The 17,916-nt window shown below is 43.8% G+C and overlaps 1 protein-coding gene across 2 annotated transcripts in view; it reads left to right on the top strand.

The window, feature by feature from the left end:
- The first annotated feature begins 15,957 nt into the window (after nt 1-15,957).
- The window catches only part of LAMP5 (lysosome associated membrane protein 5), a 138,550-nt gene continuing 136,591 nt past the window's right edge, over nt 15,958-17,916 (top strand). Inside the window, exons 1-2 of one of the 2 annotated variants that reach the window (XM_086927706.1) lie at nt 15,958-16,823; nt 17,119-17,288. In XM_086927706.1, coding sequence (XP_086783832.1) covers nt 16,748-16,823; nt 17,119-17,288 — 246 coding nt within the window. In that variant the 5' untranslated portion in view covers nt 15,958-16,747. The remainder of the gene's footprint in view (nt 16,824-17,118; nt 17,289-17,916) is intronic. The other variant, XM_086927704.1, reaches the window with a different exon arrangement.

Raw genomic sequence — 17,916 nt, forward strand, 5'->3', positions numbered from 1 at the left:
TCGATTTTAGTAACATACCAATCATTCGTAGTCATTGGACAAAAACCCATCCCTTTACCAAGTAGACTTTTCATGTCATCAGACAATTCAAATGAAGACAGGTTCACAACTTCAATATCATCAATACCAGCATCCTCTCCTACCGCTAGGGTTTCCAGGATCTCAGTCTCATCCCTACTCTTCCTCCCTGTCCTCCTCCTACCTCTCCCCCCTCTCCTGGTTTTTGTGCATTTTATTCCCGATTCCTTTCTGAATCCCTGTTCCCACGGCGAAATCTGCGCAATTCTACTAAAAAATTATCCTCAGGTGTGGGAAGGGTTGAAGTCTCAGGAATGTCTTCATTGTCACTGCTTGAGATATTACTAGTGCCAGGATCACTATCACTCGCGGATGCGGTGCTACTCTTATTCTTGCTAGAAGGGGTCTTGGTCATTAGGTAGTCAAATTTTCTTGCAAAGGTATAAACACGTCCAGAGAAATAATCACGCTCATCACGCTTAAGCTTTCTAGCTTTCCTTTGCTTAATCTCTGTTTGTAACTCATTTAATTTCTCATCCAGGGTAGTATAGTTTTTAATGGTAGCCTCTGGAAGACTCATCTCCTTAATCTCATCTTCAATTTTTTGTATCTCAACTAATAGCTTGGCTATTTTCCTGTCATCATTCTCTATCAAAATATTAATGAGATTCCTAGAACTATTGTTGAGTTCTTTTTCCCAGGTTACATAGAGATCAGGCTAAAGATCCTCATACGTAGGTATGATCTGAGATCTCAGCCCACGAGGAATCCTATTAAGTTTTAAATATTGTTTAAGGGTCGCCGCATCCCTCCATTTATTCAGTTCAGTACGTTTGAGCGATTCAAGTTTCACAAATTTGGCTCTCAGGCCTTCCTTTTTAGTCTCTTTTGCTGGTCCCATGGCAGCTCCTATAGATCCGCCTGCCACTAAATTATCAAATAGTTGTTCAGCTTCTTTGTCTCGGTTCATTCTCACTTATGCGGCTGCTCCTAAACTAAATAAACTAAACAGAAGAGGTGACAGTTTACATGGAGCGCACAGCGTGTATAAGTAAATTAGATCAACATGTAAGAAGGTGCTCAAAGTGAACAAGAGTCTGTCACCAAGACTCTCATAAATAGCCAAAGGATGGCTAGCAACAGTACATAAATTCACCAAGCACTCAAGAATCAAGTCCACTTTAAATTCGCAAAATAAGTAAGCTTCTTCAGGTCCCTTCTTTTATTCGGTAATTAAAATGAATGGAAATTCTTGAACAGCAATACAGCCAACACGTGTTTCGTCTAGTCTTTGTTTGACAAATAGACTTCTTCAGGGCTGCAAATAATTACAATAACCTAAGTTTAGGTTTGTAATAACAACACTTATAGCAAAACCACAAAATTATAACATTAACATAGGCTAAAACTTACTTCTCAAAGTTACCGAACAGTGTAACACAGAGAAAGCGTAAAAACTAAAAGAAGTCCCAAATACCAAGCGTGAAAAGTTGAATCACCAAAGCGTAACAGAATAATTCGCCAGATAGGCAGTCCAAAGTATGAAACCCAATGTAAAATAAATAGATAAGTTAGCAACGTAGTAAAATCATACCAGTAATATGAATAACTTAAATATTCCTCAAGCCTCAGTATAAACGCATCCTCATCTGTCTGAAAAAACAAAGTACCCTAACCACAAGCCATTCACAGGGGTTCAATGATAAGTAAAGGCGCAAACAACTAACATAGTAACTCACCCACAACCGAGGGTGTACAAATCTCTTGTAGCACGTCTTAATATATCACCATCACATGTATGAGGAATGGGTAGTAACCTCAAATCTCATAAAGTAAGGCAGCAACTGCAAGTCAAACGTAACAAAAAGTAACTTCACCATTCTCTGGTGATGCAACAAAACATATTTAAAAAAACAATTTATGTCATCCCCTTACCTATCTTTATGCCGCTTTTATAAATCCAATAGTCTTAGTCCCACGATGTAAATAGTCATCCACTGAAGTTATACCTGCCAAAATAATAAATCGTAAGTTCTCTACATCTAACTAATATTGCCAAATGTACTACTTGAGTGTATAAGCCCATAGGCTCGTAAATCTAAGTTGCCATTCACCTTGTATTAAGCAATCTCCTAGCGTATCGTACATCCGTAATTCCGCGTGCTACACGGGCGCCATCTTGTAGTGGCTTTAAATAGTAACCAAGAGCATGCGAAATCTTAGAATGGTACATACGTCTCAAAACATGCTACCGCGTTAACGTAAGCTAATCGTACCTTTGCCAGCACAATAACAATGGGGTATGCACTTGTATCTCCACTAAAATCTAGAATTAAGTAATAATGTGCATTGAAATTGCGAGTAGCTACTATTACCGAAAACCATCATCAGTCATTTCCGCAAATAAATAAATAAACGGGCGCCATCTTGTAATGGCTAAATATACTAGTATAAACCTTAAACCTCAAATCACAACACTCAAACTAACGTAATAAATAAACACTCTCTGCATTGAAAATGAAAGCAGCAATGCCAGCTAATGGTAATAAACAGTTTGTCCTCCATGTGTGCATAGATGTTACTAAGGTATATACGTAACCATATGTGCACGGAGTAATATGCACTATGTAAAACTAATATTATCTTCTGTATTTAGTATATGCGCCACAAAAAAACGCTACAGTCAAACCAAATGGTATAAACCATATTACCCTTACAGGAATGGCTCAATACTGGGTAAATGTTGCGCACTTAAGACCAAGGTCAGGATAGATTAGTAAGAGGAGATAGTAGTAAGGGAGTTAGAAAAATTAAGCACATCATTAAGTAAACACAAGTAAATCATTGTAGTTCACTCACAGATCAATGGATCACATTTCAAAGGTAACAGAAATAAGGACAAGATAACCATATTCTTCATCTTTCATTACCTAAGTAATATTCAAATTTGTGGTCAATGTTCATCCCTAGTTCCACAGCTTTCAGTTTCATTAGCCACATCACTTCTCTTCGTCGCAGAACTAGTTGCCTATTTCCACCCCTTGGGTCACGTTTCACATGATCAATTCCATGATATGTGAACAAATGCTTTTCTTTCTCTTGGTAATTTCTGACCATATAGGAAGCAATAGGGTAACGCGTGTCCCCTGTCTTGAGAGCTCTAAAATGCTCAACTATCCTTTCTCTCAGTTTCCTGATAGTGCTCCCAACATAGATCTGCCCACAGGAGCAGGCTATAACGTAAACTACAAAAGTAGTATCACAGTTGATGAAACAATTTATACAAAACTCCCCAGTATCATTGTAATTGAAAGTCTTAACTTTAGGTATAGCCCATCTGCAAGGACTACACCTGCCGCATTTGTAAAAACCTTTTGAGGTTGCAGTTAGCCAATCAGGTTCGATTTTGTTCACAGGGTAACTTGGACTAATACAATTTGACAATGTTTTTCCTTTTCTAAAAGTAAATTCCGGTCTACCTCCAACAAAAGGAAAAATATCTTCATCCATGCTCAATAGATGCCAATGTCTATTCATGATGCTGTACAATTTCGCACTATCAGTACTGTAGCTAGTAATAAATCTAATTTTCATATCTTTGGTACTAGTCTCACTAGTTTTCTTACTAAGTGTACTAGCCCTCTTAAGTTTTCTTGCCCTTAATGCCGCATCCTCAACAGTTTTCCTCTGATAACCACGTTTAATAAACCTCATAGATAGATCTGTGAGATTAGACTCAAATTCAATGTCTCTAGAGCAATTACGTCTTGCTCTGACCATTTCACCATAGGGAATGGCTTTATTTGACTAGAAGGATAGCAACTATTAGCATGTAACACCGAATTACAGCTGGTAGGTTTTCGATACATACGTGTACACAGTTTCCCATCCTCAATAAAAAGTTCAATGTCCAAGAACATGATGCTGCGAGTATCATAGTGAGTGGTAAATTCCAGGTTAAGCCTGTTATCGTTCAAGTAATCAAAAAAGCCCTTAAGTTCATCAATTGTACCAGTCCAGATAAGCAGCCAATCATCAATGTAACGCCCCCCAATAATGGACGGTTGTGGGTGAGTTACTATGTTAGTTGTTTGCGCCTTTACTTATCATTGAACTCCTGTGAATGGCTTGTGATTAGGGTACTTTGATTTTTCAGACAGATGAGGATGCGTTTATACTGAGGCTTGAGGAATATTTAAGTTATTCATATTACTGGTATGATTTTACTACGCTGCTAACTTATCTATTTATTTTAAATTGGGTTTCATACTTTGGACTGCCTATCTGGCGAATTATTCTGTTACGCTTTGGTGATTCAACTTTTCACGCTTGGTATTTGGGACTTCTTTTAGTTTTTACGCTTTCTCTGTGTTACACTGTTCGGTAACTTTGAGAAGTAACTTTTAGCCTATGTTAATGTTATAATTTTGCGGTTTTGCTATAATTGTTGTTATTACAAACTTAAACTTAGGTTATTGTAATTATTTGCAGCCCTGAAGAAGTCTATTTGTCAAACAAAGACTAGACGAAACACGTGTTGGCTGTATTGCTGTTCAAGAATTTCCATTCATTTTGATGACTGAATAAAAGAAGGGATCTGAAGAAGCTTACTTATTTTGCGAATTTAAAGTGGACTTGATTTTTGAGTGCTTGGTGAATTTATGTACGGTGCTGCTACCTGTGGAGCCTTAACCTCAATATGGGAGGATAAAAAATATACAAAGACAAAAGTGGAGACTGTGCTAAAACATATAGTGTGGCACCCGTACTAATTAAACTTATGGCATGGTGGCCCATGAATGCCACCATGGTCGCAGCATGCCAGAAACAGCAAAAAAACAGTACTCCCAAAAAACAGAATAACAGTGCAAGCTAAAGGTAACTGTAGGTGGTTGGTGCTGCTCTTTGAAAAACAGAACTGAGGTAGAGCATCGTAAACCATTTAGAAAGCTGAAAAGAAGAGCGACAATGCATTCAACCAATGGGAAAGCAGCATTTGAGACATATCCTTTTTAAGTCAAGCCTAGCAGCAGCGTCCCTGCGCTACTTGCTCTCTGATACTGTTGTAGTAGATTATGGGAGAGAAGCCGAACTCATTCTCCACCCATTTTTTTCATTGGCTTGTGTCATTGTCTTTCATAAATGGTGCCTTCAAATTAGTTAATAGGCTTGTTAGTCCCTGCTTAGTACGGCCTTGTCTTCATTTGTAACCTCCCATGGCTACTGGCCCCTTTACTTCAGTTGTTACATGAGACCTGTTATTTAGTCTGTAAGCACTATTTACTTTATTGAGTTTCTCTTACACAGGTCAGACATGTGCTGCTTCAGCTGAAATGCTTGTGTTTTTTTAAGCAGGACTCCGCCCCATAACACAAGTGCCTACTTTCAATCACTTTAATCCAGCATTATCTCATGTCTGTTTCAACCCCGAAGTAAAATGGATTGAGAAATGATTAGCGAATTAAAGCATGTGAATTCCAGGTAGCACATAATCGAGTGCTAATGGGCTGAAGCTGACAACAGCACATCTGTGTTACATGTCATCTGCACTAAAACCACCTGAGGGGTTGTTTTCAAAAGCCTGTTTTATTACCAACAACTAGACCACCACAACCACCAATACCACCACCAATGTCCCCACCAGTATCACCACCACCACCAATACCACCACCTCCACCACCACCACTACCAACACCAACACCAATACCACCACCACCAATACCAACACAACGAACTCCACCACCACCACTACCAATACCATCACCACCACCAATACTACCACTACCAATGCCACCACCACCAATACCACCACCATCAATACCACCACCACCAATGCCACGAATATCAATACCACTAATGCCACCAATACCAATATCACCAATGCCACCAATACCAGTGGTAAAAGAGGGTGGGACCGGGAAGAAGGTAACATTTTGAAAATGGTGTTGGCCTTACCAAATAGCTCCATGATTCAAGCTATCAGAATGGAGGTGGGATTGACATCATGGGATGTAAAGACTCAAACGTCCTTAATAAGATTTTGGAACCAACAGGAGTCTGGTGGTGAAGAGAAGGTATAGATTTGGTGTAGAGAGGAAATTCAAGCGAGCAGCTTTCGCTGGGCGCGAGATGTGAAGAAAACTCTCCAGACGGTAGCCGCCCGCTTGAAATTGAGCCTCTCTCCACCATTGTGGAATATAGTCTGCACTAAAAAAATGCTTAGAAACAAAGGGCTTGAATTTTCCAGATCACAAGACATGGACTATTTGAGGTTAAAAAAATCAGTGAATTGGGTAAAGAATGAATGGGAAAAGGAGGTCCGGTTCTCATATTTGGATTTACTGCCCAATAGATGGCTAAGACACGAAATCTTGAAGGCTCGGGTGGGCCTAAATCCATGGAAGATTGAAACAAAAATAAGAATGGCCCTGATCCACCCGGACGGAACCTGTAAATGTGGCCTAGGAGTAAGAAATTATATTTGACATATATTGTTTGATTGTACATGGATTTTAGCAATTCGGAAAACCTTTTTACGTCCAATTTTTTTAAAATATGAGGTGACCTCCCGTGCAGATGCCATTGACCTCCTTACAGAAATGACTTTTTTGGATATTACAATTGCATTGGAGAAATTTCTGAAAGCAACAAGTGAATGTATAACGGAGGTAGCAAAGGAGGGCGGGAGAGATTAAAAAGTACAGTGTTTCCCAATTTTATGCTATGGTTTTACAAGTGTTGTAAATGTGTAAAATGAATTGCGGTTTTAAATATCTTTTATCACTATGTGTAATCCATTGCTCTATGTATGGTTTATAGACTATTGTCTAAATAAACTTTGTTATCAACTCACCAATACCAACAATAACACCACCAATAACGCTACCACCACCACCAATACCACCACCACTAATAACACCACCACCAATACCATCACCAAAAAATACCACTAACACCACCTCCACCACCAATGCCACTGCCACTACCACCACCACCAATACCACCACTAATACCACCACCACCAATTCCACCACCACCAACACCACCACCACAATACCATCACCACCAATACCACCAACACCACCACCAATACCACCACTAATACAACCACCACCAATACCACCACCACCAATACCAATACCACCACCACCAATACCACTACTAGCAATACCACCAATGCCACCAACACCACCAATGCCACCAACATCAATACCACCAATGCCACCACCAATACCACTACCACCACCAATACCACCACCACTATTGCCACCACCACCAAAACCACAAATACCACCACCATCATCACCAATACTTCCACCACTACCACCACCACCAATACCACCACCACAAATACCACCACCAATACCACCACTAATTCCACCACCACCACCAATACCAATAACACCACCACCAATACCACCAATGCCACCAATACCACCAATGCCTCCAATACCAATACCACCCCTCACACCACCAATACCACCACTAACACCACCACCAATGCCAATACACCTACCACTACCACCACCACCACTAATACCTCCACCACCAATACCACCACCACCTATACCCTCACCCCCAATATCACCACCACCAATAACACCACCACCAATACCATCACCAATACAACCACCACCAATACCACCACCATCACCAATACTTCCACCACTACCACCACCATCAATACCACCACCACAAATACCACCACCACTAATACCACCACCACCACCAATACCAATAACACCACCTCCAATACCACCAATGCCACCAATACCAATACCACCCATTACACCACCAATACTACCACGAACACCACAACCAATGCCAATACACCTACCACTACCACCAACACCACCACTAATACCTCCACCACCAATACCACCACCACCAATACCCTCACCCCCAATATCACCATCACCAATAACACCACCACCAATTCCATCACCAATACAAACGCCACCAATACCACCACCACCAATACCACCACCATTAATACCAATACCACCTCTACCAATACCACCATCACCAATACCGCCAATACCACCACAACCACCAATACCACCACCACCACCAATACCACCATCAATACCACCACCACCAACACCACCACCACCAATAACACCAAACGATCAGTTTCCAGTGGCAGAGGGCTGACACTAGCTGCTCGTGTGGCTGTTTATGAACGTTTTATGATTTTACTTGTGAGGAATTGTAATTTTTAACCCACATCTTTTTTTTCTTGTGCTTGCCTCCTTCAATCCCCTAGCTCCGGTCCGATGCGGCTGAGTGACGATTGTTCGGAGGGCTTCCAGGAGTTCAGCCTCACTTCCTGCTGGGTCGGCGCTCTAGCCTCTGCGCACCCAGATCTATTTAACTCCTTGCTTATGCGCACGCGCAGCGGACGCGACCAGTTTCCAGTGGCAGAGGGCAGACGCTAGCTGCTCATGCGGCTGTTTATGAATGTTTTAAGATTTTACTTGCGAGGAATTGTAATTTTTAACCCACATCCTTGTACTTGTGCTTACCTGCTTCAATCCCCTAGCCCCAGTCCGACGCGGCTGAGTGCCGATTGTTCGGAGGGCTTCCGGGGAGTTCAGCCTCACTTCCTGCTGGGTCGGCGCTCTAGCCTCTGCGCACCCAGATCTATTTAACTCCTTGCTTATGCGCATGTGCAGCGGACGCGATCAGCTTCCAGTGGCAGAGTGCTGACGCTAGCTGCTCGTGCGGCTCTTTATGAATATTTTATGATTTTACTTGTGAGGAATTGTAATTTTTAACCCACATCTTTGTACTTGTGCTTACCTCCTTCAATCCCCTAGCCCCGGTCCGCCGCGGCTGAGTGCCGATTGTTAGGAGGGCTTCCGGGGAGTTCAGCCTCACTTCCTGCTGGGTCGGAGGTCTAGCCTCTGCGCACTCAGATCTATTTAACTCCTTGCTCATGCGCATGCGCAGAGGAAGGGCCGGCGGCGTGCCAAAGGTGCGCCAAAGGCAAGCCTGTCTGCACCTGTCCACGGCTGTCCAGGGCTAGGGTCCAGGCACCATGCCCATTTCTATGCGTATTCCTCCCAGTTGCCCTTCAGGGCAACTGGGATATTCCGGGCCATATCCTCCTTCACATTAAAGGAACTAGTATCCTAAACCCCAGCCCCACCGTGCCCCTCCCACTTCCAATAGGTCAGCCGGCATATTCCCTGTCCTATGCTATGGCATCTGCTCCTTTCCAGTCACCCCTGGCCCAGCCCGCCCCCACGACAGTGTTAGCCTATCTCCTCAATGCTCGCTCTTTAGTCAAGCATCAGCTTGAACTTTTTACATTTCTGGACACTGTTAAGCCCGACATGCTATTTCTCACTGAAACATGGCTTTCTACTGATTCTGCAGCAGATATACTAGCGGCAATCCCTGACCCTTATTATATCCTCCGCTCAGACCGCCCGGTTGGGAAAGCCGGAGGCGGAGTCATGATAATTATTGATGCAAACTTTCAGTTTCTGCCTATGTCCTTTCCCACTATTGTAGAAGTCGATTTCCTTGTTGTTCCTTCCACCTCCACCACTACCCCTTTAACTTGTGTCCTTTTCTACCGCCCACCGCAGTCCATGCCCCTTTTTTCACAGGCAGTCAAGGAACTGTTGGCTACGCTTGTTGTAAACAACTCTCGCTTACTGATGCTGGGAGATTTCAACTTCTGGCCCTCCGACCCACGGGAGGATCCTCACTCCAAAGAGTTCCCTGATCTGCTCTGCAATTTGAATTTTTCCCAGCACTTACATTCCCCGACTCATATTCATGGTCACATCCTCGACCAGGTTTGGTCAATCAATCTGAATATCCCCCCCCCGACCATCAGCCCATGTCCTTGGTCTGACCATTCCCTTATCTCATTTTCCTTTAACCTCGTGGAGGTTAGTAAACCCCTGCTTCTTTCCAGCACCTGGGCCCAAAATTGGGGATGAGTGGACACATCCCTCCTTTGTTCTTCCCTTTCATCCTCACGTCCTAACCTACTTGACCTTTCCCCTCACTCCCAGGCTATCGCAATTAACAACTGGCTCTCTTTAGCCTGCGATCAGCTGGCCCCTCTAAAACGCCTCAAGACTCGCCGCCTCCATGACTCCAATAGATGGTTTACTCCTGAGTTAAAATCTAAAAAATTGGCCCTCAGGCAAGCTGAACGTCATTGGAGGCTCAGGTACTGCCCAACTTTAAAATTATTGGGCCTCATTTATGAGGCTGTGCATCACTTTTACGCCGCCGGTGCGTCACTTTTTGTGACGAACCAGTGGCGTAAAAAATGCGCCTTGTTGCGCCATATTTACAAAGTGACGCATCTAGGTAGATGCGTCCCTTTGTAAACCCCTGCACCACATTATACCTGCGCCAAGTATAATGTATGCAAGGTAGGCGTATTGACGCAAGGAAGGGTCGTAGAAGTGACGCAGTGAAATCTATGAGATTTTACTGCGTCACTTTTAGGATGCTGTTGCGTCAAAATCTTGCACCTGCCTCACAGCAGGCATGAAACTGACACAGGCCCTTTCACATGGGGCTTGCCCCATGTGAAAGGACGCATTGCTGGAGTTGCGTCACTTTTGTGACACACTCCAGCATTGCTTCACTTTTGCGCTTACAGATACGTCAGAAATACTGACGTATCTGTGACTCCTTGCGACATGATGCGTCATACATTAAATATGACGCATCAGGAATGTCGCAAGGAGTGGGCACTGAGAAGTGACGCATGGCTGCTTTCATGCAGCAATGTGTCATTTCTCATAAATGAGGCTCGTTGTACCTTACTCTGTTACATGATTATAAAAAATCTATTCTTCAGGCTAAATCGGATTATTTCACCTCAAAAATGTTTCTCTCTGCTAATAAGCCCAAAGACATTTTTTCCATTGTTCATGACCTGTCCACATCTGCAAAAGCCACCCTTAAGCCTTCCTCTTCACAAGCCCTCTGTAACTCTCTCAATGAGTATTTCATTCATAAAATTAGCACTATTAAAGCTAATATCCCTTCCACCCCACCCAATTTCTTCTGTCCTGACCCTTCACCTAACTCTCACTTTCTTGAACAGTTCCCTCACATATCTAGGGAAAACTTAATCTCTCTACTCACCAAAGTCAAATCTGGCTCTACCACCGACAGTTTCCTGTTCACCTATTAAAAGAGGTCTTCTCTGTTTGTCCTGATCCCCCTCTATTACTCCTTAACAATTCCCTTTCATTGGGGACGGTCCCTGACCTTTTTAAATCTGCTAAAATTATTCCCATCTTGAAGAAGGTAGGGGCCGACCCGTCCTCCCCTTGTAACTTTCGCCCTATTTCCCTGTTCCCTTCCTGGGGAAAATCTTGGAGAGTCATGTTACAGCTTGCCTCAGCTCCTTTATCGAGAATATGCACTTTCTAAACCCCCATCAAGCAGGCTTTCGCCCTGCGCACTCCACAGAGTCTGTCATTCTCTCTGTGCTGGATGAACTAGATCCGGAGCTGACGCCAACTCTCCTAAGGCCTTGGTCCTCCTGGATCTTTCGGCCACCTTTGACACAGTCGATCATACCATCTTGATCGACCGTGTCAAAGTCGCTCACCTCCGGGGATCCTCCCTGGCTTGGATCTCCTCCTTTTTGGAGAACCGTCAGCAGGCGGTCCAGTTGGCCGGCTTTTCTGCTGCCGCCTGCCCTATGACTTGTGGTGTCCCCCAAGGTTCTTCTCTTTCTCCCCTCCTTTTCAATTTGTATATCTTCCCTCTCATCTTTGCCCTTCAAAAATTGGACGTCACAGTATTTAACTACGCTAATGACCTCCAACTCATTTTCAATATTTCCTCTTCTCCTTCTTCTGTCTCTAATTTTCAATCAGTTATGACCTTCATCAGCGACTGGATGAATACCAACCACCTTAAGCTCAATCCTGATAAGACTGAGCTTGTACTTACTGCTGGTATCTCCAGTCCCTGGTCCCCCTCATTCTGGCCCATTTCTCTTGGTCCCCCTCCCTCTCTCTCAGTTTCTTTTAAAAGCCTTGGTATTAGAGTCAGCAGCGACCTTTCCATGCATTACCAAGTCAGTGCGGTGGTCTCATCTTGTTTTCTTAACCTACGCATTATACGCAAAATTTCTTGTTTTTTTTCTAATGTGGCACTTAAACTAATCTTGCTAGCCATGGTTATATCACGTCTGGATTACGGAAATGCTCTGTACCTCGGAATTCCTGCGTACGAGCTTCGCCGTCTCCAGCTAATCCAGAACCAGGCTGCAAGGCTGGTTTATAAATTTCCCAAACATTACCACGTCACCGTGCTTCTAAAAGCCTTACACTGGTGACCACTCACTGAACGTTCCTTCTTTAAACTCAGCTGTCTGACTTTCAAGGCTTTAGCCGGCACAGCTCCTGCCTTTGTAGCTGCCAAACTCAAGCCTTATGTCCCCACCCGTGACCTTCGGTCTTCCTCTAAACCCCTCTAGTGCATCCCCCGTTGTAGAAGGAAGAAACATGGCGGCATGAGTTTCTCCTTCTTGGCCCCCTCGTTTTGGAATTCTCTACCCCTTAGAATTAGGACCACAGCTTTTTACATGGACTTCCGTAGGGCTCTGAAGGCCTGGCTTTTCTTGCAAGTTTTTGCCGAGTAGGCTACTCTCTACCCTCCACTCACTTCCGTCCTCAGCGCCAAGAAACTGCTTGGTCTGTGATTGCTCTATAAGTCTTTTAACTTTAACTTTAAATGTAACTAATACCACCAATACTATGACCAAGATCTCCACCAACAATACCACCACCACCAATACCACCACCAACAATACCACCACCAATGCCACCCGTACTTCCACCACTACCACCAATACCTTCACCAATACCACCACCACCAATACCACCACCACCAGTACTGCCACCACCACCAATACAAATACCACCACCACCAATACCACCACTAATACCACCACCAATATCACGACCAATACCATCACCAATAGCACTACCACCAATACCACCACCACCAATGCCGCCACCACCAGCAATACTACCACCACCAATATCACCAATACCAATGCCACCACCACCAATACCACCAACAATACCTCCATCATCAATACCAATACCAGCAGTACTAATACCACCACCTCAGTGCCTCTCGCTCACTAGTAATAGCAGAGGCACTGTATGAAATCATCCCCCCTCCATGCCTGCCATGAAGCACAGACTGCCCTGTACGAGGTGGTGAAGCCGGGGCCCTAATACATTTGGATTGTTTTTATTAGGCCAAAGATAGCAATGACATTACGCAATGCCACACTACACACTCAAATCACGGAGAGGGCAGGAAATAGCCCCCCATCTCGATCTTCCTCCTGAACCGTGACAGTGTAATAACAGAGCAAAAGGTGTTGGAGAGCTTTGTTAGTGTTTATAGCTCGGATCAAATGTAACTCTCACTTCACACTTTGTGTCTGTGTAATTTACACTTACACAACTTCTTCACTGCACTATTTATCACTGCTTTGAAGATGTCGGTCTCTTCTTCTGATATTTACAGTCTAACAATCGGTCGAGAAGGCCCTTTATTGCAATGCAATAGGTCTCGCATTTGTGAGAGTTTAAGCTGTAAGTATTGTAAATGACAATGCCTTTTATTTAGGTTTTAAAACCCAAAACATAAATAAAAGGCATTGTCATTTACAATACCAATAGCTCAAACTTGCGTGAATGCGAGACGTATTGCATTGCAAATGCTTGTTGACTACAGCAGGTCTTCCAGACCGCGCATGTGCTGTTTAGGCTCGACATAACACAGCATCAGGGTGATGGGAGGTTATACAATCAAGTAAGTCCAAGTTGTGTTTGGGGTAAAGAAAGACGTTTATAAGAAAGGAGTTGGGAGATTACTGAGTAGAATGAGTGATAGGCTTTAAAGACACAGGCAGAGCCGTAAAAAACCACTGAACAGTCACACGAAAACAAAGGGGTGGGTAAATAAGCACTGGACAAAAGACTCAAGCGACTCCTATAAGGTGGTGCAGAAATTCCCTCTCATAAGAAGCAATTTGTGTAACCCCCAGAGACTATGTGACGGCCATGGGCAAATTTGGTGCATAAAAGCGGAACGAGTTAAGAAGGGACAGGTCGGGCAATATGAAATCTAAAAATATGGGGAACAGACGCAACTGGGTTCGCCATTGTACTGCTAGGTACGCATTAGCACTCACTAAAGAGGACTCGGTGTAGGTAGGAGGCATGGCCTGGGAGAACAGAACGCTCACCTCGTGTGCCGATCACAAAATAGAGGTAAGAACTACAATCCTGACTGAAGCCAGCCGGTCCCGGCTCGACCACCAGGCTCCCCTACTGGCAATGCAATGCCGGAAAATTAAAATGAATTACGATGATGAGAAAAGGAAAAAACATAAATAAAAGCGGCCTCTGACTGCTCGCCACTGTAAGACATATGAGCGAAAGGCGGGTAGAGCCAGTCACCTCCACAAAGCTGTACAAGCAAAGAAAAGTGACGCGTTTGTTAGTTGGGACTGCAAGGCCTACAGTTTCGCCATGGTAAGGAGAAGGACCGAAAGAAGATCCAATACAGACGGACGCGCATCATCGCCTTCGAAATAGGCCGCCATTTAGGCAGAGCATGGCCTGTAAGACTAGAACGCTCACCTGAAGACGGAGGTCACAAAATGGAGGGGAGAAGTAACATCCTGACTGCGGCCCAGCGACTCCAGATACGTCGGCTAGGCTCCCCTAACAGCGGTGCCGGACTGGAAAAATTAAAAATACTTACAATGAGAAAACTAAAAAAAAATACAATAAAATGACTGGGACCGGTGCACTGTTTGTATATGTGTATAGGGCACTGGCTTTCTTCTTCCTCATTCACTCTTGAAAAATTCAGGTGAAAGGGGGCAAATTTAAGGCGATAATCATTGGCTAATCCTTATGCATATACTAATTGCTACATCATTATATTCGTTAATTTCACATTTTCCAATTTTTTTGAGTTCGTAAATGGTCGGAAATATAGTATCTGTGAATCATGATCTGTAAATTACAGACATTATATCAATGAGTGACGGTGTAAGTTAATGCCTGCGGAAAAAGCATCGTTAATTTATAAGATAACACGTGGTCATATATATTGCCAGCGCTGCTTTGTAAATGTTATTCTGCAGTATTGCGAGACCATTATTTACAGATACCTCTAATGTATTGTACCTGTAAAATACCTTTACGCGTGCGTAGATCTGTAGTAGATACAATAGAAGAGGGGCGCTGTACACTTTACCTTACGCCTAGTGTAAGGCAAACACTCTCCTCTCCCAGAATACACGATGCTAGCTTGTCCATCGCCTCCAAAGCTTTCCGTTGCCTGCCATGTACCCAAGCGCTATATATATTCCAAAACGCTTTTGTGTGGTACTGTGATAGCCTTCGTTTGTGACCTCCATTTGTGACCCTCTGGTATATCAACAGCATACATGACACACATTGCCATTCTTGGGCCATCATGTTTATCTGTATTTTGTAAAGGTCTGTGCTCCTCCTTTGTGAGTGTCTTGGCAATGAATATTAGAAGTCTATGGTCACCAAAGTCAACGGTGGTCAGTTTATAGAACTTAGAAGGATGAAACTCAAGGTTGGCCCACGGAGATTCCAAATTGGAACCATTTGGTCAAACGAAGATTCCTGGCGTGAACGCCTCAGTGCACTGAACCACCAGACCCGGCTACTTTCATTGTCGCATTCATCTTTAAAGCGTTAATGCTATAAGATCAGAATATGCGTTTAAGGGTTCGAACACTGTTCTCTTTTATATTGATCGTGTTTTAATTCGACGGGGTAGGGTGAAATATGCGCTTTTTATTGGCTGCACGACATTCCCATGCAGCTTTCGTGTGGGATGATTGTGGGGGAGGGAGGCGTAACTACAACTTCGCATGGTTCAGCTCACTGAAGGCATCATCAGTACCGGAGCGGAGCGCTCCCCCAGCAAACATCTGCAGAGATCTCCTAGATGCCTTTGGCTAAACTGCAGTGGAATCTGTAGTCGTTCATTCGCAACGCCGCTTCTGGGACCCGGCGTCTAATGAGGAGCACGCTCTTTCCAGAATTGCACTGCTGAGCCCCGCAAAAATACTTTTAGGATTCGGTATTATTTTTACGTTTGATGGAAAATATGGAGAATATGTTGAAATAAACCGCACGGATCTATCATACTGCACATGAATACCTCCGCACGGTATATTTTGCAGAGCCGGCTTTACACAAGCGCCTTTAAGGTGTTCCTTACAATGGATGTAGTAGCCCCTTGGGCAGCTGCCGGTGTCGCCCCCTCTCTGAAGTAGGCGAGGGCACGGTACTGCCCAGACGTCGCGCGCGCCTTCCTTACTAGAAGCGCAGCCTGCACGCTGGACAGCTCCTAGCGCGCACCCGTCTTGTCTGCGCCCGAGAGGTTTCAGCACTTCGGAGAGCGCTCGGCGCCGGTGGAGGAGCCGAGGTCACCACCTACATACGAGTGATCTCTCTGGGCATTCCCGGCGCTTCCTGCTTTCCTGACTCAGTGGACTGTGGAGCAGAGATTTAAGCGGATATTTGCAAGAGAAGACGGTGCTCATTGTCAACTCACAGACGAGCCTGTTCCTAGCTCATTTGGAATTACCTGCTGGCGCTGCTGCTTCCTGAAAAGGGTTCAGTATTTCATTGTTAACTTATTCTGCCGGAATCGAAGTATGGGAGCAAACGTGGAATGCAGAAAGAGAGCGGTGCTTGGCGTCCTGGGGTTCAACGCATTGTTGTATCTTTTCAGTGAGTATCCGCTGCTCTTTTACACATGTTTCTTAAAGTCAAAAGGTCAAGATGCATATATATTGCAGATACTGCCGCTTGTGTGCATGAGTATACCTCAGTCTCAAAAACGCATTTACGAGAAGTAGTGTTTTATAATCTAATTAAACGTTTTCTTTATTCTGTTAATGAGACCGCTGCAGCCCTCCCCACCCAACTCCCTCTCAGAAAAGAACTAATTGTCTGGAGATAATGTAGCTGAACGTCATGAGTACAACTTTCGATGTGTAACAGTCCTGCTGTTTCTGTTGTGCAGATGCGACTCAGATTTTGGCAGAACAAGAGGTCGAAAATCTCTCCGGGCTCTCTCGGGATCCCGAAAAGGACATATTTGTCGTTCGTGAAAATGGGACAACCTGTCTCCTGGCAGAGTTTGCAGCAAAGTTTATTGTGCCCTATGACGTGTCGGCCAGCAATTACGTTGATGTAAGCAATCACTTCAACATCAGTTACTAATTGATATACTTGTTGGTATTCTAATGTTAACTAGTTTAGTTGTATGGCCAAGTTTCAGATCTAAAGGGATGCCTGTAACAAAGGCAGTCAAGGCATCGAATGCCGCAGAGCGCTGGCGCCACGAATCCTCAGATCAGACTGCAGTCATTAGATGTGTGCAGAGGCGCCGTATTCACGAGGAGACATTGATGGTCAGATATCCCTATTCTGTCATTTGAACATCACACTTTGCAATTTACCAACGATTTTGGAAAAAAAGTTCTAATTTAAGATACTATTGCAAAACAATCTTCAAAACCTGTCAAGTAACAGTTGCATGTTGATCATTATTTGTGTATCGGTGTTTGGATAGGAGTACTCCGGTATACAATGAGTGTACATTTATTGTATTTATTTATTTGAAGGGTTTCTATATAGCGCTGGCTAGACCCGGAGGTATAAGAGCGCTTTACATGAGGATCAGCAAGTTACAGGTTACATAATTAAATAGCCAAGCATAGACATAGGAGAAAAACACATGAGATTACACAATAGTATGAGTTATTATCGCATACACACGTCTTATGGGGAGTGAAAGGTAGAGGGGTAATGGTAAAAC

This window comes from Lissotriton vulgaris, chromosome 6 (genome assembly GCF_964263255.1).
Source record: "Lissotriton vulgaris chromosome 6, aLisVul1.2, whole genome shotgun sequence".
In the NCBI taxonomy this organism is placed as follows: domain Eukaryota; kingdom Metazoa; phylum Chordata; class Amphibia; order Caudata; family Salamandridae; genus Lissotriton; species Lissotriton vulgaris.